Source organism: Herpailurus yagouaroundi, unplaced genomic scaffold, assembly GCF_014898765.1.
Source record: "Herpailurus yagouaroundi ecotype Mexico unplaced genomic scaffold, PumYag 182, whole genome shotgun sequence".
Classification (NCBI taxonomy): domain Eukaryota; kingdom Metazoa; phylum Chordata; class Mammalia; order Carnivora; family Felidae; genus Herpailurus; species Herpailurus yagouaroundi.
This window is the reverse complement of record NW_024412413.1, coordinates 17,984,026-18,005,728: the sequence shown is the minus strand read 5'-3', so window position 1 is coordinate 18,005,728 and position 21,703 is coordinate 17,984,026. Positions and strand designations below refer to the sequence as shown.

General features: G+C 40.6%; 1 protein-coding gene across 1 annotated transcript; it reads left to right on the top strand.

The window, feature by feature from the left end:
• The first annotated feature begins 363 nt into the window (after window positions 1–363).
• On the top strand, window positions 364–21,660 carry TDG (thymine DNA glycosylase). The gene is made up of 10 exons (XM_040491045.1): window positions 364–572; window positions 9,223–9,365; window positions 11,766–12,007; window positions 13,135–13,204; window positions 14,767–14,902; window positions 15,097–15,179; window positions 15,258–15,352; window positions 18,426–18,597; window positions 19,029–19,154; window positions 19,735–21,660. The coding sequence occupies exons 1-10, from the start codon at window positions 550–552 to the stop codon at window positions 19,863–19,865; spliced, it is 1,221 nt and encodes a 406-aa protein (XP_040346979.1). The 5' UTR covers window positions 364–549; the 3' UTR covers window positions 19,866–21,660.
• The last annotated feature ends 43 nt before the right edge of the window (window positions 21,661–21,703 follow it).

Sequence of the window (21,703 nt, the reverse complement as noted above, 5' to 3'; positions counted from 1 at the left end):
ATACTTGATAATGCAAAAAACTGTTTTTTTTAATCGGTATAAAAATTGGGGTGGAAAGGCCTGGATAACCCTAATAAGCATAACCATCTCACCTACACATCGTCCCCAAAGGGCATCTCCCACTCGTCACCCCCAACCGCCCACCAGCGACGAATCTGATCATTCAAAAAGCTTACGTCAGCACAGCGCTCCTCATCCCACCGTTTTTGTCCTCCACCCTTCCCGAAAGGCCAAGCGGCGAGCAGAAGAACCAACGAGAGGGGAGCGAACGTGATTGGGCTGCCTGCGTCACGTGACGACCACGAGGCGTAGGATTTGGCTCAGAGCAGACGGAAGCGCCGCGCGTCGGGGGGGGGGGGTCAAGACTGGGAGGGGGGAACTGGAAGCTCCGGGGAGGAGCCTTGAGCGTCCGCCGCTGTCCCAGTTCTGCCAGCAATCGTGTCCAGTCTCTGATTATTGTTGTACCGCCGTTGGTACGCCGCGGTACTACGGAGACCACTCGTTCGCCTGCCCAGCAGGAGTAGCCGCTGACTAGAGCGGCAGCGGGGAATGGAAGCGGAGAACGCGGGCAGGTAAGCCCGGGGCGGAGCGCCGCCCTTCCCCCCAGCGCCCCTCGCGGCGGGGTTGGCCGGCGGGCGCGCGCACGCACGCAGGGGTCTTTAAAGGCCGCGGCCGGAGTACAAAGACCTGGCCTGCGCGTGCGCACTGCCACCCTCCTCGGGCCGCTCGGAAGCGGCGCCACCTGTACCTGTGCCCTTCTTCCGGCCTTCCCGGCATCCAGCCGGCTTTAACAGGCGTTAATAAGCGACCCACAGGGTCCGGTTAATATCTCTTTCCGGTTGTCATTCTTGGCTACGTTTGCCTTCACCCTCCGTTATTATGCGAAGAGCTGTAAAGATGGAATATCACGCGTATCACTTCTGGAGCTCTAATTTTAAAATTAGTAGTTTTATTGTGGCTTGCTTTCCCGTAGGTTTAGGAAGATCAACGTCAGGGGCCACAAGGTGGATAACATTGCCGTACAAAGTCTCTTGAATTCTGTATTATGACTAATACTCCCAAGTAGTCATCTAAAAATGCTTTCTGGTGATCTTGGGGGGTGAATTTAATCAACTTTTCAGTATGTCCTTTGAGGAGTGTTAGATTCGTGGAGAGAACGTTTGGCAAACGCAGAGATTGCGAGATTCGAACTCCTCGCAGAAAACTAAATGAAAAAAATCATTAGGGTAGCAGGATCCTTAAGAAAAACTAATGATTTACATTGGAATAAAATTCTGTAAGATCTAATAATTTTCCGGACTCTCCGGGGCCCTGAACTTAGGCAAGACACTTCACTTCTCTGGGCCTGTTCATGTCTGTAAAATAGGACATCTCTGGAATCCAGTTCTGACATGCTGTGAATCTGTGTTATGTGGAAGGGATTAGATCACCAAAACAGTCTTTAGAGGTTAGGAAAGGAGGTATATAAAGTGTGGTCTTTATCCTGGCTTTTCTGGTCAAGTCCTGAAATAAAGTACTGCACTTCCTTCCCAAAAGAACTTTACATTTAAAAGAATTCACCAGAACTTATGAAATTCACTCCCACCTTTGCGATCTTACTTCAGATCAGTACTGAAACCTGGGTGAAGTCTACCATCAAATGAATTACACATTAGAAGACCTTGCTCAGTGCTTCAGAGCAAAGTAATAGGTCTCTGGTACGATGTTTACCTAAAATTTGGCTTATATGCTGTCTTAACCCGTCCACAGGGTTATAGATCATTTTTAATTTGACTCACAAAGTTTTAACCTCAGGAAATAGAGAATTTTGTGTTAGTAGTGTAAGGGCGTTATCCTTGGGGATTCTGAGATGACTGAGGCCCCAGATAATCCTGAGAAAGTGGTTCTCTGTCACTCTTGACTTCATGCTAATCAAGGAGTAGAATGGAATGCCGGATATAATGAATTTACTTTTTATTTTGGAAGAATAATTTCAAAAAATTCAAAGGAAAAAATTCCATTAATATGGACTCTTTTTTTAAAAGAGAAGATAGTTCAAGTATCATAACAAATAATGTCTACCCAGAGAGGAAAAAAGGAAGGAGAGGATCAGTGTGTATCGAATGAGCTTTGGCATGGAAAGGACATTTATCAAAAATGGAAAGTAGGATGCCAAATCAAAAATGACTTTGTAAAAGTGTGACATGGGCTACTGAAAATACAGACTGGAAAGGTTAACCCTTAAATGAAATCAGCCTTTCTGGAAATGTTAGGGACCAAAAAGAACTTTTTTAGTTAGGTGTTGACATCGAGGGCAAGAAAGGGTTGGATTTTCTGCCTGGTCCACCGGCATGGTGTTAGTAGATAACAGGAAACAAACATTTGGTTCTAATTTTTCTTATCTCTATGTTAAGAAAAATGATTAGAGACAAGAAATGGCAGAATGAATGTCTTTAAGAGACAAGATCAATGAGGGCATTTAAGAGAACTTTCAGCTGCTCTAAGAGAAATCCAGTTTCCTGGCCTGGATAAATTATATGTCAAATGAGAAGCTAGATTACAGCAATCTTTAAGAACTTGCAGATAACAGGAGAGAGACCTGAAGCCTGAAAATAAACACATGAGTTCCTGTTTCTTCCTAGGTGGAGTCTGTCTTCTAATTTATTGACTTTGATCCTAAACAAAATTTTTACTTTTCAGTGGTTATTGAGCATATTTAAAAGGAACCAGTGGCCACTAGGTTACAGTATAATTTGGGAAAAAAGCAAGATGTATCAAGCTAGGTTCATTCCCTTTTGGATAATGATACTGGACTAGACAGCATCAGGATGATGTTGACAGGAGGTATCTAAAAATTTAATCCTGTCCTGCTGTCTTTATTATTATTATTATTATTATTATTATTATAGCAAAATTATTATATACCAGGCACTGTTTTAAGTGTTTTACATATGTTGACTAATTTCATCCTCATAACCAACAAATTAGGTACAACTATTTCCATTTTGCAGATGTGGAAACTGGGACACAGAGTTAGGAACTTGAGCAGAGCTGAAATTTGAACGCAGGCAATGTGGCCCAAAGTCTGCCTCCCTGACAACTGTGCCACATATCACTTCTCTGTGGGCAAGACGAAGATGGACTGATGGCAGTCCAGTTAGGTGGAATCAAAGCTGGTTTACTGCCGAAAGAATCGAGGGCAGGCTGAAGAGAGGTCTATATTGATGTGCCTTGTCGTTCTACCCCGACTTGTTCTTTTCAGCAATTTAACAACTTCCGGGTGCTGTTGGAATGCTGATAAGATTTGTGAATGACCCAACTCTGGAAGAAGTTTGTGGAATTGGTAGTTTAAATCAGAATCCATATCCTAACAGCTGGAGTGTTGAATCATCTTTTACCAAAAGAGGCACAGTTCTGTGCTGAGGTGCAGAAGTATCAGTGATATGAGGGAGAGGTAATAAAAGGGCAGTTTTCATTGACGTTAAACTCAGTTTGAATCAACAGTATAGTGTGGGTTCTAGTAAAGTTAATGTAATGGATTCTGCAGTAGGACTCCAGGATGAGGAAGCTGAGCCCTGCTCGGTTTCAGGATGATGAAGCTGTATCTGGAGAATTTTTATTTTGTTTTCTTTTAAGCACCAAAAAATGACAAAGTAGTGTAGAAACTTGAAGTCATACTATATGAAGAAGAGTTGAATGAATTGGGGACTCTGGCTTGTTCTAAATCTTTGTATTTATAGTTCCTAGTAGACTATGTACAGTAAATACCCAGTAATGTGTGGTGAATACACACAGTTCCACTTTGCAGTATTAAATGTAGTCTTTAAATAGTTATGACGGTATTCCATTGTAGTTTATATACCTAATTCTCTTTAGTTGAGAATTTAGATTATTTAGCACTGATTTTCTGTGTGTGTGAGTGTTTTGTTTTGTTGGGGGGGGGAGAGAGGGAGAGAGGGAGGGAGGGGGAGAGGGAGGGAGAGAGAGAGAGAGAGAGAGAGAGAGAGAGAGAGAGAGAGAGAGAGAATCTTAGGCAGGCTCCACACTCAGCACGGAACTTGAGGCAGAGCTTGATCCGCAACCCTCTGGTCATGACCTGAGCTGAAATCAAGAGTCAGATGCTCAACCGACTGAGCCACCCAGGCACCCCATTGATTATTATTTTGTAATTATTCAGTGTTGTATAATCATATTAATAGGAATATTAAGTGAACAATAATATGAATATTATTAATAATATTAATATTAAGTGAAAATAATAAAATATTGCTGTGAATTGTGTTCTAAAATGCCTGTGTTGAAACCTAATCCCCAATGTAATGGTATTTGGAGGTGGGGCCCTCATGAATGGGATTAGCGCCATTTTAAAAGAGGTCCTAGAAGAGGTCCCTCACCTCTTCCATTTTGTGAAGATACAGCAAGAAGGCCACCCCTATGACCAGGAAGTAGGCTCTCAGCGGACACTAAATGGTGTTTTGTTGTAGCAGCCCAAGAGGACTAAGACAAATGTATATAGAAAAGAGCAACTTAAATCTTTAAAATAGTGGAAAATACCTGAGTATTAAAGAAGTTGGAGGTGTTCATTTTAGAGAAAACCTTAAAGAGTTAGTTTTTGAAGTACAGCAAAATCTGAATTAATTGGACTCCTCAGTCAGCTGTGTGTGTGTGTGTGTGTGTGTGTGTGTGTGTGTGTTTTAAGTAAGACTGTTAGGAAATACACAATTCATTAGGAAAATACACAGTATATCAATTTCAGACGGCTGTAAAAACCAGTGCTTTGGGCACTGATGTTCAAGGGAAAGGGTGTGCATCTCTGATTTGGTCTTGTCTGACATCTCTGCCGTGTGCTTCCCTGCTCAGATGCCCTCTACCCTCATGCCACTGGGGATCATGCCAGAGATCGTATCTGAGAAAGCAAGATCCAGTTTTGTTTGCCTGTGTCTCTGTTGGGTAATACTGATTTTGTTTATATCGTTGTATATCGACATGGATGTCATATCTAATTTTGGGGGCGGTTGTCTCTTAAGTTATGACTTGATGGGAGGCGTAAGGTTGCTAGTGAGGCTTCTGTCTCTAGTAGCATCCAAGCAGAAAGACTAAGACTCGCTAGGGAACTAATTGCTGGCTGCCCTGGGGTGTGACTACATCATACTTCCAGACTGAAAGACCCACCAAGGCCAGAATTCAAGGAAATGTGTGCTAGGTCCTGGCACTGCCTTTGCCAGAAGCAAAACAGGCACCAAAGAACCCGAGCGGAAGAGACAATCTTACTACCTTAGCTGAGTTTCACACATTTCTGGATAATGAAGAGACCTGTATTCATCGGGGTGGGTAACCATGGAGGGCTAGTCAAGGGTGTGGTTGGCCTGTGATGCTTTTTGGAGGAGTGAAAAATGAGTAGATGTCCTCCCGCCCTCCAGAAAGGGGGGTGTGAATGGAGCCTAGGAGAGAGGAAGGGGTGAGCTTCAGGCAAAGGAGAGGCACAGAACAGTGTGGGGACAAACCAATGATAGGGAAGAAAAGTGAGCAAGGGGAAATAAGGTCATCCCTCATGCTTGGAAATTTGATACTAAATTTGAGTTACAGAAAATAAAAACTCTGGGATCTGGACAGATTTGGTCCCATTTCCTGTACATCGTCCACATATGTAAAAATCATTTTCATGGTGAGAGAAGGAGTCCGAGAGGAGGAGTGATGACCAAGTGCTCTTGTGTCGCTGTCCCTCGCACAGAGAAAACAAGCCTTGTAAAGTTGGCGTGATTCTGAATTACAAAGGGGCAAGTGTATATAAATACAACAAATGTATTAAATATCTTCTAATTAAGGTTGAACAGGTTTATGCTGCTTACAGTTGTAATTATCGCTGGATAATAGGAAATTGAGTTATCTAGAACTCTAGTTTCCTAGCTTTGAAGTCCTTGAAGGTTTTTTGCTTGCTTCTGCCAAATAATAAGAATGTTGTGTCGCACTCTCTTTCCTTTTGTTCTGTTAGGAAGCCGTTGAGATGATAAGACTGAATTTAATACTCAAGATAGTATATTATCTTAGAACTTACACATTGTATTTCTCATTTCTTTATTTTTCTATTTTTGTTCTATTTTAACTTCCTGTAAAGTACCAGAGGTCATTTTTAGAAACATTAAGGGACATGCTGATATTATAGATAAGTTTCTCAATTTCTTTCAAAATTGATATATATCTCTAAAATAACAATTCTTGGGGCGCCTGGGTGGCGCAGTCGGTTAAGCGTCCGACTTCAGCCAGGTCACGATCTCGCGGTCCGTGAGTTCGAGCCCCACGTCGGGCTCTGGGCTGATGGCTCAGAGCCTGGAGCCTGTTTCCGATTCTGTGTCTCCCTCTCTCTCTGCCCCTCCCCCGTTCATGCTCTGTCTCTCGCTGTCCCAAAAATAAATAAAAACGTTGAAAAAAAAATTAAAAAAAAATAATTAAAAAAAAATAACACTTCTGGGTTTTTTTCTTCCTTTTCATTTTTTTCCTCAGCCAACTGATTTCTAAACTTAATTTTCAGGTTCTGCACTTCACATCTAAGTATGACCCTGAAATATGCGAAAGCCACATTTTGGAAATTTGTTTTTTAAAGTTCAGAATCCTTTTGCCATGTAAAATCTTCCTAAATTAAATACTTTAAGTTTGGACTTTGTGAAGTGCTTGAAATGGGACACATCTGTGAAACTCTTGAGAGTGGTGGCCAGAAACATGGACGAGGGTGGAAGGTTGTCTTCTTGACAGTGTGACTAGACTAAGAGATGTCCTGCATTCTTTGGCCGCTCGCTTATTGTGACTTAACTGCGGCTGGCCTCAATCAGAGGTTACAGTTCATTGTGCTGGAATATCCGAAGGGTAACAATGCAAGATCTCTCAATGTAACCCAGCAATATCTGGCCCCTCCTTAGAGTATTTGAGTAATAAACACTGAACAACCAATGATTTTACAGTTCATCAAAAGGAGCTATGATTATTATTAAAGAAAAGTGTGGTGGAAAAAAAGGACATTTTACTTTGTGCCAAGCATGATTTAAGCGCTTTTCTTCAACTTTTACATTTGAGATTCTAGGACTTGTCTACATATTTTCCCAACATGCAGCCTTAGGTTACAATACTGTTTCGTGTTCCTTTCTACTTTAAAGTCTGTATTAAACATTTTCTGTGCTTTAAAAAATATCAGTACATTAATTTTGCTGCATAGTCTTTTCATGTTACTAGACTAAAGTTTACTGGATTGTCGTACCTATTTTTTATGTAACTGGAAACAATACATTTAAAGAAGTAAAAGTCTTAAGATATAGTGTAATACCTTTCTAATTCTTAACCTTTTCTTTAACAGCTTACCCTTGAAGATAGCTTGAAGCTAAAATTCCTCTCCAGTGGTTTGTCCATTAGGATTTGGCCCCTGTCTTTGAGCGTCCGGGATTTCAGCCTGGGCACCCACAGATAGTCTCTTACCCTGTGTCTGCTTTGGCCATTTAAGCTTCTGCTTTAGTTTTCCTCCCCCGCCATCCCAACCATTTTATTAAGATATGATTTATGCATAATAAGATTCATTCATATAAAATGTACTAGTTTATCTTATTTGTTTATTTATTTATTCATTTGAACGAGCAAGCGGGAGAGGGGCAAAGAAAGAGGGAGACACAGAATCTGAAGCAGGCTCCAGGCTCTGAGCTGCCAGCACAGACCCCAACTTGGGGCTCAAACTCACAAGCCTCTAGATCAAGACCTGAGCCAAAGTCGGACACATAACCAACGGCACCCCTAGGCGTCCCTAGCTTTTCTTTTTAATCTCTACTTTCTGAGCTTCCCCTTTCCTTTCTCCATAACTAATAAGTGAGTAGCTTGCCACAGAAAACGACTTTTCTCTCCAAATGGTAAATGACACTGACCCATTTTATTTCCTAGTGTTTTCCTTCCCGTTGTGTATGTAATGGCATCGTTTGGCATTAGATGTAACTTGAGTTTCAGAAAATACATGTTTGCCTCCGTAGCTTTTGTGCTGTAGGCAGCAGTGTGAGACAGTGATGGGTAGTCATGAGAAATTGGTTTTTGGCCATTGTTTTTTGTGTTCCTTATATTGAACTGAGTACTTGTAACAAAGTCTGAAAGATGTTCAGAGAAGAGATTTAAAGTGTTTTTTTCCCCATAAATTCACAGATATGTGCAAAATGTCCATTTCTAGCCCTCATCTAGTGGTAAAAACCCAGCAACAATTTAAAACCAGATCCAATGCATAAATCATTAAATAGGCAAATAAACCAAAAGAGAACCTTAAGTAGATTGGAGGGAAGGCAGGAATGGGGAGTTGTTGGTCGAAGGAGAAAAACTTCCAGTTATAAGATGACCACGTTTTAGGGATCTAATGTACATGGTGGTGATTAGGGCTAATAATACCTTGCTATGTACTTGAAAGTTGATAAGAGAGTAGATTTTAAATGTTCTCATTACAAAAAAGAAATGGTAATTATGTGACGTGATGGAGGTATTAGCCAAGACTTAGTAGTCATTTTGCAAAATATGTATCAAATCAAAACATCATATACTTTTAACTTACACATTTCATGTCCATTGTATCTCAGTAAAGTTGGGTGGGGTTAGGTTGGAGAGGATCTTATGACCAAAGAATTAAATGTGAAGATAGAGACAAACTGTTTGTATGGACACTTTAACCCTGTATGAGCTGCTGTGCCTTTTAAGTCTCTCTGCTAGCAAATTCCCATGATCTCATTTCAGAGAAAGCACAGGCTGACTTGACAGGACTGGTAAGTTTTATTGCTGACACATCTTGTCATTAATCAGTGGGAGAGTTCCTTAATAGGCACAAAGTAAAAATTGGGTGAATACACACATTTAGGAATAGACCTTCCTCCTCCCTTTGCCCCTATTATCAACTCTATATATTACAGTCTGACCACGCAGTGTTTGGATCCTAAAGGTTTTTAAAGCTCATCGTTTAAACTTCTAGTCGGGTATGGGGCGCCTGGGTGGCTCAGTCGGTTGAGCGTCCGACTTCAGCTCAGGTCACGATCTCGCGGTCCGCGAGTTCGAGCCCCGCGTCGGGCTCTGGGCTGATGGCTCAGAGCCTGGAGCCTGTTTCCGATTCTGTGTCTCCCTCTCTCTCTGCCCCTCCCCCGTTCATGCTGTGTCTCTCTCTGTCTCAAAAATAAATAAATGTTAAACTTCTAGTCGGGTAATTTTATTGACATGTCTTGTACTTAATTGTTCTTTCAGCTACTCCCTTCAGCAAGCTCAAGCTTTTTATACATTCCCATTTCAACAAATGATGGCTGAAGCTCCTGATATGAATGTTATGGATGAACAGCAAATGCCAGCGGAAGTTCCAGAACCAGTGCCTGCTCAGGAACCTGTACAAGGTAGTTTTCATCAGGATAGTTGAGAAAAGTAGCTATTGGATTGGCCAGCGTATGTAAGAAAGGGTTTAATGAAGAATTTTTATTTTATTTTAGTATTTAAAATGTTAACCACTTTTTAAGTATGTGCCAGGCACTGTGGTACATTTGGGGGAATAAAAGAACATGGATCCTGCCCTCAAATAGCTCATAATCTAGTAGGAGAAAATAGTAAGTAAACACATAGTATGCTTTAAGCACACAGTGATGAAGAGGGTCACAGGGTGCCGTGAGAACTCATAGGGTTGACACTAACTTGGACCGAGGTTCAGAAGCAGCTTCCCAGAGCTCTGGAAGTCAAGGGTGAGGAGACTATATCCCCATGAAGAATGAGGTGGGGAACATTCCTGGCCTAGGGAATAGCATGGGCAAAAGACAGATGTGAAGAATCATGACAGTTAAAAAGTAGTTATTCTGTGTCTTTGGGAGTCTGGTGTACAGCAAAAAAATAGTGATCAATGAGGCTGGAAAGTGCCTTGTAACTCGAAGAATGTATGTTCTCTCCTGAAGGTGGTAGGGAGCTTTTGAGAGAATGGAAGCAGAGGGTGACTTAAACAGAGTCACATTCTGAAAGTCAGCCTGGGAAAAATTATAGAGGATAGAATGGATGGTAGGGAGTAAGGCAGAATTTGGAGGCAAAGAGTGGATTTGAGACTGAATAATCTGAGGGTGAAATGAGGGAGACCTGAGGGGATGGAGAGAAGAAGGTAATGGTTTTCTCCAGTGTAGCAGTATTGTATGAGAAATGTGTTCAAGAGTTTCATCTTATGATTCCAGAAACACATCTGACTCCACTGCATTGGAGATACCCCTGCCGATGACTCTCCTATTTTTCTGGGCTGGCAGCACTGGGACTTCCCAGCTACAGGCCAGTGGAGGTGGATCCCTTCGCGTAGAGAGTGGCTAAATCAGTGTGGGGTAGAAGAGAGGAAGGACAGGATGCTGGGTTAGGGAACTGCCTAATGGTAGTAGAATGGAGGAGGGGCCTAAGAAATTAAGAGAGATGTTAAACAAGGGTAAGAAAAGCACACCTTCCTATTGGGTAACTCTAGGTCAGTTGTTCTTGACTGGGCGTGTTTCCTGCCCCCCCCCCCCCCAAGGGACATTGGGCAATATCTGGAGACAACTTTGATTGTCATGATTGGCAGGGTGCTACTGGCATCTATTGAGTAGAGGTCAAGGTTGCTGTTAAACATTCAGTCATATACAGGACAACCCTGTATATTACTTAAACAGAGTAGCATTCTACCAAAATCATTCAACCTAAAATGTTAGTAGTGCTGAGATTGAGAAGCTCTGCTTTAGGTCCTAAGACATCCCTGGTCTTGCATATTTTTTCTTTTTTCTTTTCTGTTTTTTGAAGTTTATTCATTTATTTTGAACATGCGAGAGAGAGCGAGGGAGGGGCAGAGAGAGGGTGAGAGAATTCCAAGCAGGCTCCACACTGTCAGCACAGAGCCCAACTTGGGCCTCAAACTCTCACGAACTGTGAGATCATGACCTAGCCGAAACCAAGAGTCCGGACAATTAATTGACTGAGCCACCCACGTGCCCCCCTGGTGTTGCCTTTTTTTTTTTTTTTTAAATTAATTAATTAATTTTTTAACATTTATTTATTTTTGAGAGAGAGCACGAGCCAGAGGGGGGCAGAGAGAGGGAAACACAGAATCCAAAGCAGGCTCCAGGCCTTGAGCTGTTAGCACAAAGCTCCATATGGGGCTTGAACCCACGAACTGTGAGATCATGACCTGAGCCAAAGTCAGATGCTTAATCAACTGAGCCACCCAGGTGCCCCCCTGGTCTTGCCTTTTGAAGACTACTTTCCCGCCCAGAGATTTCATCTTCAGCATCTCTAAATTCACCTCTTTGGCTGTGTGTGGAACAGAATACACTCATCTCTAAAACAAGCCCACAAGCCATTTGAAGTTTTCTATTGCTGGAAATTATGGGAAAATCGAGTTAAAAGGTTCCCTTCTTCCCTATTTTTTGCTCTATTTATTTTCTTGTTTATTGCGCTGTTTATGTATTTACATTTAGAATTTCTATAAAATAGGACCTGAATGCTTTAAATCCCTGGGGAGATCAAGATGACAGGGAAGAGTCCATGGGAAATCAATCTATGATCATTATGTACGTTTCATCCTGAGAACAGCTAGCAGAGGAAGGAGGGCAGGGTATAGGGCCTCGAGAACCCCGTCCTAAGATGAAGGAAGAGGGAGGGGGAGGGTACTGCGGAGGATGGTGAGGCTGGGAGATAGGAGAAGGTAGCAAGGGCATCGATGGGGTGACTCTACTGGGAAAGCTGCCTGATGTTCTTAAGTTATGTTTTTCTGCATCTACTTCATTGACATTACTGTGTTTTAGAGACTCCAAAAGGAAGGAAAAGAAAACCCAGAGCAACGGCACCAAAAAAACCGGTAGAACCCAAAAAGCCTGTTGAGGCCAAAAAATCTGGCAAGTCCACAAAATCAAAAGAAAAGCAAGAAAAAATTACGGACACATTTAAAGTGAAAAGAAAGGTAGACCGTTTTAATGGTGTTTCAGAAGCTGAACTTCTAACCAAGACCCTCCCGGACATTTTGACTTTCAATCTGGACATTGTGATTGTAAGAATTTTTGTCCTCATTTGGTTTTATAAATAGTATTGGTGAATTAAATTTACATAACCTCTGTTCTTGCAAATAGCATTTTGTTGAACCATTTCTAAGAATCCTTTTGGTAGTAAATGGTGTCATTTTGTCACCTTCATAAGGTTGTGGACACATATGGATGTGTTTAAGAGGATGGGCTCCAGAGTATGGCTGTCTGGTTTCAGGTCTTGCCATGTGGGTATGACCTTGAACAAGCCTTAACCTTCCTAATCACCAAGTTTCCTTATTGGTGAAGCAGGGGTGATAATAGTACCTTCCTCATAGGATTGCAGTTAGGTAAAATAATCCACGTGAATCACTTAGATTGCACATTACGTGTGAGTTCTCCATAAGTGATAGTACTGATTTTGAGCTCTGATTTTTGTCAGTAACTGTAAGAAACATCAGCATGCAAACAACTGTAAATGACGTGGAGTGAGCAGCTTGGTGGGAGTGGAGAAACAGGCTGTGGCTGGACCTGGGCTCAGTTGATCGGTTGCTCCAGGACCTCTCTCTTTCCAGTCCGGTTGGGTGGAGGTGGGGGCTTGGGGACACGAGGGAGTCACACTGTTTTTTATCTTTAAAACTTATTTTTGTTTTACTTTTTTTTTTTTTTGCATTGAAGTATAGTTGACACACTTCCATTAGTTTCAGGTGTACAACATGGTGATTTAACAAGTTTATTCATTATGCTGTGCTGACGGCAAGTGTAGCCGCCATCCCTCACCATACGCCGTTGCCATGCCATCGACCCTGGTCCCCGTGCTGTGCCTCCCACTCTCCTTCACCCGTTTTGCCGGTCTCCCCTGCCTCTGGCCACCACCAGTTCTCTGTATTGATGGTCTGTTTCTGCCTTTTTTTTTTTTTTTTAAACTGGTTTTTCAAAACAGCAGGAACATTTTTGATATAAAGGGATTTTTTTTTTCCCTCAAAATGAAATACTTTATTCAGATCAAAAATAGGTACTTGATAAACGGGATTGCCGATGATGCTGGATTAAATTTTTATTTTAATAAATTTAGTTTTGTCCATCACTACTACACAGAAGCCCTCAGGCGTAAACCCTACTTTTCAAGACTTAAGTGTAGAAACATTTTTTGCAGATTGGCATAAACCCGGGACTAATGGCAGCTTACAAAGGGCATCATTACCCTGGACCTGGAAACCATTTTTGTAAGTAGTTCTTGCCTTTATTTTTTTACTTTTAAACTAGATATCTTTGTTAATAGTTTGGGGGTTTTTTTTTTCCTTTTTAGCCAAACTGTGTGGGTTTTTTTATTTTTAAGTTTATTTATTTTGAGGGGAGGGGGAAGAGCACAAGCAGGGGAGGGGCAGAGAGAGACAGAATCCTAAGCAGGCTCTGTGCTGAGCATTGAGCCCCCAACCAAGGGCTCGACCCCACAAACTGTGAGATCGTGACCTGAGTGGAAATCTAGAGGACGCTCAACCAGCTGAGCCACCCAGACCCCCCAGATACAAACGTGTTTTCTGTGCATGTGTGCACAAAAATAAAAGGCTTGAAAAAGATATGTCACTGTTCATGTTTTGGTGTAAGAGAACAGAGGGGCAAGAAAAGTAGCACTTTCTCTTTTGTTTTGCTAATTGTTTTAAATGAGTTTTACTACTTTTTAAAATGAATTTTCTTTTTTAGTTGTTACCTACAGTCATAGTAACAATAGTACATCATTGTGCCAGTATAGACAGAACACTGACCTTTCCAGATTTCTGCTGATCTTATTTCCTAGGAGAGATGAAACGCATTGATCGTTGGGAATCAAGCTGTAACAGTTAAGAAATTCTGTGATTAGAGACATTCTGTTTTTCTAATTTTTTTTTAATGTTTATTTATTTTTGAAGGAGAGAGAGACAGAGTGTGAGTGGGGGTGGGGGCAGAGAGAGAGGGAGACACGGAATCTGAAGCAGGCTCCAGGCTCTGAGCTATCAAGCACAGAGCCCGATGCGGGACTTGAACCCACAAACCGCTAGATCATGACCTGAGCCAAAGTCAGACACTCAACCGCCTGAGCCCCGTTTTAGGCGCCCTTACTTCGTATCTGTATTAAAGACCCTCATACTTGTAGAGTGAATTTTAAACCCAATTGTAACTACTATTGTATTGTCTTAATATGTAAGTCGACTTACCTAACACCATCTGATAGAAAAAGGCATGCAGTAGGCCCTCAGAAAATACTAGTTGGTTATCTAAGAGTTACATTAAAAACATTTAGGGCAGAAGATACAATAATGTGTTTTGGAACTAAGGACATATTGTCTCCATTATTTAAAACAATTTCTAAGAGACGTTTGAATTTTTAATTTTTCCATTGTCAAAGTGTTGGAATGTTCTGGGTCTGTTGGTGTATGTTTGTCTCTTTGAGGTATTCCAGGGGCAAGCAGTGGTATGACTAGTTCCTAGAAAGAAAACCAGTTTTGAAGTCTTCTGCACTGACTAGCTGTGTATTCTCAACAGCCATTTACCTTAACTGCCCTGGGAAAAGGAGATAAAAATAGTAATTAATATTTCATAAGATCATTGTGATTAAATGAGATAATCCATGCAAAGGGTTTATTAACACATAGTGATTGCTTGATACGGTATTTGACCTATAATTTCCTAAATATCCTAAATGTTTTTTTTTTTTTTTTTAATTTCAGGATAAATGTAGACTACCATAGTGATTCATGGGGCAAAAACCTTTGACCTACATGCAAATAAACTGAACTCTCTTTCACAGGGAAGTGTCTGTTTATGTCAGGCCTGAGTGAGGTCCAACTGAACCATATGGATGATCACACTTTACCAGGAAAGTATGGTATTGGATTTACCAATATGGTGGAAAGGACAACACCAGGCAGCAAAGATCTATCCAGGTAATTTCATTCATTTTTATAGGTTGGAACCTGACCATGCTGGTGTCTCATATACTCTAGGAACGCTGTATGTATCTAGTGCAAGCTGAGCTTAACAAGTATATGAATTGATGTTGTATTGAAAGCTCTCTGAATTCAGCATATTATAAATATTACCGCACTTATATTTTGACTACTTTTTAATTCAATTTTAGTAAAGAATTCCGTGAAGGAGGACGTATTCTAGTGCAGAAATTACAGAAATATCAGCCACGAATAGCAGTGTTTAATGGAAAATGTAAGATTTACTTTTAAATTTGTCTTTTTTCTTTGCTAACATTATGGACAACGTAAATATGTTTGTATTTCATTTTAGGTATTTATGAAATTTTTAGTAAAGAAGTTTTTGGAGTTAAGGTTAAAAACTTAGAATTTGGACTTCAACCCCATAAGATCCCAGACACAGAAACTGTAAGTCCTTAAAATTATATTTGTATATCAGCTAAATATGAATTTTTTTTCTAGCTAGTTTTCCTTTTTTATTTGTCCTTTCCATTGTAACTTGTGCCATGAAAACAAAGCACTGGATTTTGTTGAGTAATAGTTATCTATCAACTCAAACTAATAGTTGCAGATTAATTCAGATACTGTTATTAAAGAAAGAAACATTTGTCAGATAAAATGTCTTATGTTATTTGGCTAAAATATTGAGAGGAGCTGGCTAACATACTACATTCAAAATATATTTAATGGTATATTCTTACCAAATTCAAGTAGATTAGCCCTTACTCAGTATGAAACAAACATATAAATACAGACATGCTCCCAATTAGTAACACTGCTCAGTGCCCCCTGTTTGTGTATCTTAGCCCAGTGTCATTGTGGAGCCATCTAAATAGTGTGCAGCCCGGTTGCAGACAGACATCCAGACAACCTGCTTGGCCCTTGGTGTATTTACTGTCTTATACATAAAGGCATCACGAAGTAACAGTGGTTTTCAAACTCTGTTATTTCTGTATCGCTTCTGCAGACAGTTCAGATTTTGCTTCTTAAATCTAGTTTTAAGTTTTGTTTACAACTTAAAAAAAAATTTTTTTTTAATGTTTCTTAATTTTTGAGAGAGAGAATGAACAGGGGAGGAGCAGAGAGATAGGGAGACAGAATCAGAAACAGGCTCCAGGCTCTGAGCTGTCAGCACAGAGCCCAACGTGGGGCTCGAACTCACAAGCCGCGAGACCATGACCTGAGCTGAAGTCGGACGCCCAACCAACTGAGCCACCCAGGCTCCCCTTGTTTACAACTTTTTGAAAAACAACGTACAAACACAGGCACATGTGTTATAGACAACATTTTATATTTATTTTTGTTTTTTCTTTTTATTCTTTTCTTTTATGTTTATTTATTTTTGAGAGAGAGAGAGAGCCAGAGGGCAGCCGGGGGACGGGCAGAGAGAGAGGGAGACACAGAATCCAAAGCAGGCTCCCGGCTCTGATCTGTCAGCACAGAGCCCAAGGAGGGGCTGGAACCCACAAGCGGAGCCGAAGTCAGATGCTTAACCGACTGAACCACCAGCCGCCCCTTTTTTTGTTTTTTGTTTTAATAAGTTTTTATTTATTTATTTTTGAGAGAGAGAGGGAACAAGTGGGGCAGGGGCAGAGGGGAAGGAAGATAGAGGATCTGAAGCGGCCTCCCTGCAGACAGCAGAGAACCTGATGCAGGGCTCGAACCCACAAACCGTGAGATCATGACCTGAGCCGAAGGCAGCTGCTCAACCAACTGAGCCACTCAGGCACCCTGACGACATTTTAAATGATGGAGGAGCCAGTGTGTCAACAGGTTTTTGTGGAGACCTCAGAATACAGTTTCTGCCACCTCCGTACATTTGCACTTTTCCTTTTTAAATTTCTTCTGTCTTTAACTTGTTACAAATATGTCGTTGACAGAGTAGGTGGTAGCCCTGGTCTTTGTTTAAACCAAGGCCTACACTTACCTACTTTAGTAAAATTGTACAGGTGAGTTCATTGCTTCCTATAGATTACCTCATTATTGTCCCTTAAGAGCCAAATGAGGCTCAGGTACATCTCTTGGGTATTTGTGCCCGTAATAGGGTAGTACTAACTGAATTTGAATCCTATCATGATAGGTAATTTTAGCTCTTATGTTGAGCTGAGAGTATTTTTATCTTTTAAAATATATTCTTTATCATGAGATTTTAACAGTTGTTGATGTTAGTGACTCTTCTTTGAAACACAAAAAAACTTTCAAATTTCTGGATCTTTTTAATTGAAGAATATCTTAGGAGTCGAAAAAGTGCTACTACACAACCTGGTAGCATTTGCACCTACATATATTTATGAGTCAGGAGTTTCTAAATGCTTTCTACACAAAAGAAAATCAATAATTTGTTTTCTATAATGTTATGGAGGCCAATATAAAAAAAAGTGCAAGAAATTGCAACTGGAAATTCTGTAAACTAACAGCCTCACTCTTTGATATACATGTGATATATATTGTTATATATTTAGTATTCTATGAAGAACAATTTGTCACCGTTATCCAAAATGATAAATGTAAATGTTTTTCTGCTGGGCATTGCACTTCTAGGAATTTATCCAAGAGATACACTCACACATATTCAAAATGAAATATGTACAAGCTTTTTCACTACACCTTATAATAATAAAAGACTGGAAACAACCTAAATGCCCACAGCTGGGTCTTGGTTAAATAAGTATGCAAGTACTACACAGCTGCAAAAAAAGAAAGTCTAGGGGCACCTGGGTGGCTGAGTCAGTTGGGTGTCCAACTTCAGCTCAGGTCACGATCTCATAGTTTGTGAGTTTGAGCCCCGTGTCGGGCTCTGTGCTAACAGCTTGGAGTCTGGAGCCTGCTTTGGATTCTGTATCTCCCTCTCTGCCCCTCCCCCTACTCATGCACTCGCTCTCTCTCTCTCTCTCTCTCTCTCAAAAATAAATAAAACATTAAAAAAAAAGTCTTTTTACTTTGCTCTAGATATCTGATACAGAATTGTCTCTGATTACATTGTTGAGTAAAAAAGCAAGGTGTAGAACAGGGAATAGAGAACATGTTATCATTTGTGTGTTTTTTGAAAAGGGTGAGGGAGAGTACATGTATTAGAGACATTTGATTCTATATTCATAGAATACCTCTGGAACCAGCAACTTTGATTGCCTCTGGGAAGAGAACTGGGTGGACAGAGACAGAATTGGGGGGAATACTTTTCATTGTATACTTCTTTTGTGCCTTTAGAATTGTGAACCATATGTTCACTGTTAAAAAGACAAGACTGTTAATTGGTAAATGAACATGGGGGGAAAGCCTCATTATTTTGATTTATTGACTTTGCAATAAGTAAATTTTACAAATTTTAACTCGAGACAAAACTACCGTTACTGATTTTACATATATTAATATGTGATAGGCATCATAATTAATCCCCCCAAAGATAAATTTTTAAATCTCAATGTGAGTGGACTCAATAGATTTGTAACATTTATGTAACTGTAAAATTTTACGATTTTAGCTCTGCTATGTTATGCCATCATCCAGTGCGAGATGTGCTCAGTTTCCTCGAGCCCAGGACAAAGTTCATTACTACATTAAGCTGAAAGACTTACGAGATCAATTGAAAGGCATTGAACGAAATACAGACGTTCAGGAGGTGCAATATACATTTGATCTACAGCTGGCCCAAGGTATGTTTCCATTTTTGCCCTGGTTTTGGGTGTCATGGATATATACACTACTGAACACACGCACATTGTGAGTTTAAAAGCAAGAGAAAGGGGAACAGTTACATCGTCAGCCAGAGTGTTCTGACAACGGATGTTAGTCACTGTTAAAATCTCCTTTTACCAAAGTTACCCATCTGTCGTGGGTGCTCCTACAGATGTCGAAGATAGAAGAAGCAACATAGCCTACCGGAAATTAAATCTGATAGGCTTTTACAGTTCCGATGAGTTAATTTAATAAATGTTGTAAAGAGTTTAAAAGATGGCAACAAAAGATAGATCTCAGCACACTTGAACATTCAGGAAGAAGATTTGTTCATGAGGATTTCTGAATAAAGCTGTTTTCAGAACCGTTGTACAAAAACAGCTGTAAATCCCTTTTACCCTCTCCACAGAGGATGCAAAGAAGATGGCTGTTAAGGAAGAAAAATACGATCCAGGTTATGAAGCAGCGTATGGCGGTGCTTATACTGAAAATCCGTGCAATAGTGACCCTTGCAGCTTCTCTTCCAATGGGCTAAGTATGTTCCTCCGTACGTGTCTGTCTTTCTCTCTTCCTCTCTTTCTTTCTTGCTCACGCGCACTAGCAGGGGAGGGGCAGAAGGAGAAAGAGAACGAATCTCAAGCAGGTTCCATACCCAGTGCAGAGCCTACACCAGGACTCGATCTCACGACCCTGGGGTCCTGACCTGAGCTGAAATCAAGAGTCGAATGCTCAACCAACTGAGCCACCCAGGAACCCCTGTTTGTTTCTTTCAAACACTTGGTTTTGTCAGGACTGGGGAAATGCACTTTATTTTTTTAAAAGAGAATGAATGATTGCAGTGTGGGAATGGTACTATGAAAGTCTTTTTAGTGACAGTGAAATGTGATGGTTATCTGAGGTTTCACCACGTAGGTGTTAGCAGCTCATTTTCATTAAGTCGTTACGTCATTCTAATCACATTCCCTCCCTGAATGACCATTAAGGGTTTCTTAGTCCTGTATCTGCCAAGAGAACAGAAATTTATTACTCCTCCGCTGGACTGCTAACATCTCTTGATGAATCGTGTAAAGCTTTTTAGAGAGAATGAACTAACCTTCTTCTCCCCACCCTGGCAGCTGACAGTGGAGAATCAACTTTCAGTGACATTCCAAATGGGCAGTGGATGACCCAGTCGTTTACAGACCAGATTCCTTCCTTTAATAATCACTGCGGGACTCCAGAACAGGAAGAAGGAAACCATGCTTAAGACTGGTGTTTCTCAGCTCTACCTAAATGCTGCAGTTTTAATGCAGTAGCCAAGAAGGGGCTAACTGAAGCAGTTTATTCGTATTTTATTCTGGTGATATAATCATATTACGGTTGTGTGGTAGAATCAACTGTATGAACCTGAGTAAGCTTGGAAGAAAAAAGCACGGTTTTTTGTGTATGAGTTTTTGTATTTGAATTAACCACCATTCCAGCTTTTTATAAAGTATATTTCATTATGAAGAAATTGATTTTCTTTTGGGAGTCACTTTTAATCTGTAATTTTAAAATGTAACTGTCCGAATATTTATACTTGATTATGAACTGTGCATAAACCCAGATATACCATTATTCCTTTTATGCCTAAGAAGGGCATGCTAATAATAATTAGCACCGGTCGAGAGGCAGATGTGTTGAATTCTATATGTGAAGCTAACCCCCAGGGGAGTCCCATGTGGTGCTGTCTAGCGGTGTTTGACGGGCTCCCTGAGGCGTACTCACCCTCAGACCCCTTGGCCTCACCAGCAGGGAGGGTTTGGGAGAGTTGCTCAGCCGTAGAAATGTCAAGTGTGGCCTCACCCAGCCTTCTCTGACAGGGCGCTGAGCCCTGCCTTTGGCCTCCTCACCCCTGCGTGTTAATCCTCTCGTATAGGCAGAAACTGCCCTGCTGGAATGGTAAATTCCAGAGAATGCAGTAGACCTTTTAAAGTTTGTTATTTCTTCTGTGTTTTACTTGAGAGACATACATTTGATAGGGAAGGAACTGAATTTTTCTTACGGTATCTAGCACCTCCTTGGCTTTAAGGACGTAACATGGAAAGTGGTGAGAAATGAACTCAGGCTGAGCAACAAGAAGCTGGGGTGTTTGATAATCTTATTTAAACTGGTGCTTTATGTACGTGAGATGTATTAAAATAACAGAATTTTTCTTGCTATGTGAATCTAATAAGCTGTCACTTAAAAATTTTTCTCTGCGTCATTGCTGTTACTGTGGACTTAAGTGAGCCTCGTGGCAGGGTTAGTTTGAAGTAACGTACTTGTGTGATTTTCTAATGCCTTTTCCATGGTGCTACAGATAGTCCAGACTACTAGGCCTGGTGGATAGTAAAGCTGGGTATTCAGAAATGCCATTTGCAATTAACTCCTGGTCGCTTCTGAATATCCTGATTTCATACATACCCAGGGAGCATGCTGTTTTTCAATATGAAAATATTTATGAGGTGTTTTTTTTTTTTCTTAAGAGATTATATGGCTTGTTCTTCTCTATTATGATAAGAGAAACAAATTCTTGTGAATCTTAACATACTTTTTAGCTGTGGCTATGATGGATTTTATATTTCTTTTAGTCTAGGTCAAGCTGTGTAAAAGTCATTCATGTTATTTAACTCATGTACTGTACTGCTGTTTACATGGATGTTTCATGCGGGTGCTTTGAAGTGCCTTGCATCAGGGATTAGGAACAATGGAATTATTTTTTCATGGGACTATGTAAAGCATGGAAGTAGGAATTGCTTTGGTATATAATGATTGTAGCTTTACAATAGATTTTTTTTTTTTAATCTGACTGGAGAAAATACCCTTAAAATTATAATGGACCCTCATTAGAGAATGGGTTTGAGGATTTTCCAAGCATACAACAATGGTGTTTTTCATTACATTTGACAGATGAGTAGTAAACGTTGATATATCCCCTATGTGACAATATGAGACTTTTTCATTAAATAATATTGGAAAGGTTTTTAAATTCATTTGGAAGTCTGATGGTTTTTACAATAAAAATACCAAGAACGATTATCCTAAGTTGCAGGTTTTTCTGCGGCAGAAGTGACCGGTATTCTT

Coding starts and splice junctions, on each gene's coding strand:
- TDG (XM_040491045.1), top strand. CDS start 550: ATGGAAGCGGAGAACGCGGGCAG. Junction 573..9,222: donor GAAGCGGAGAACGCGGGCAG/GTAAGCCCGGGG, acceptor TTGTTCTTTCAG/CTACTCCCTTCAGCAAGCTC. Junction 14,903..15,096: donor GGCAGCAAAGATCTATCCAG/GTAATTTCATTC, acceptor ATTCAATTTTAG/TAAAGAATTCCGTGAAGGAG.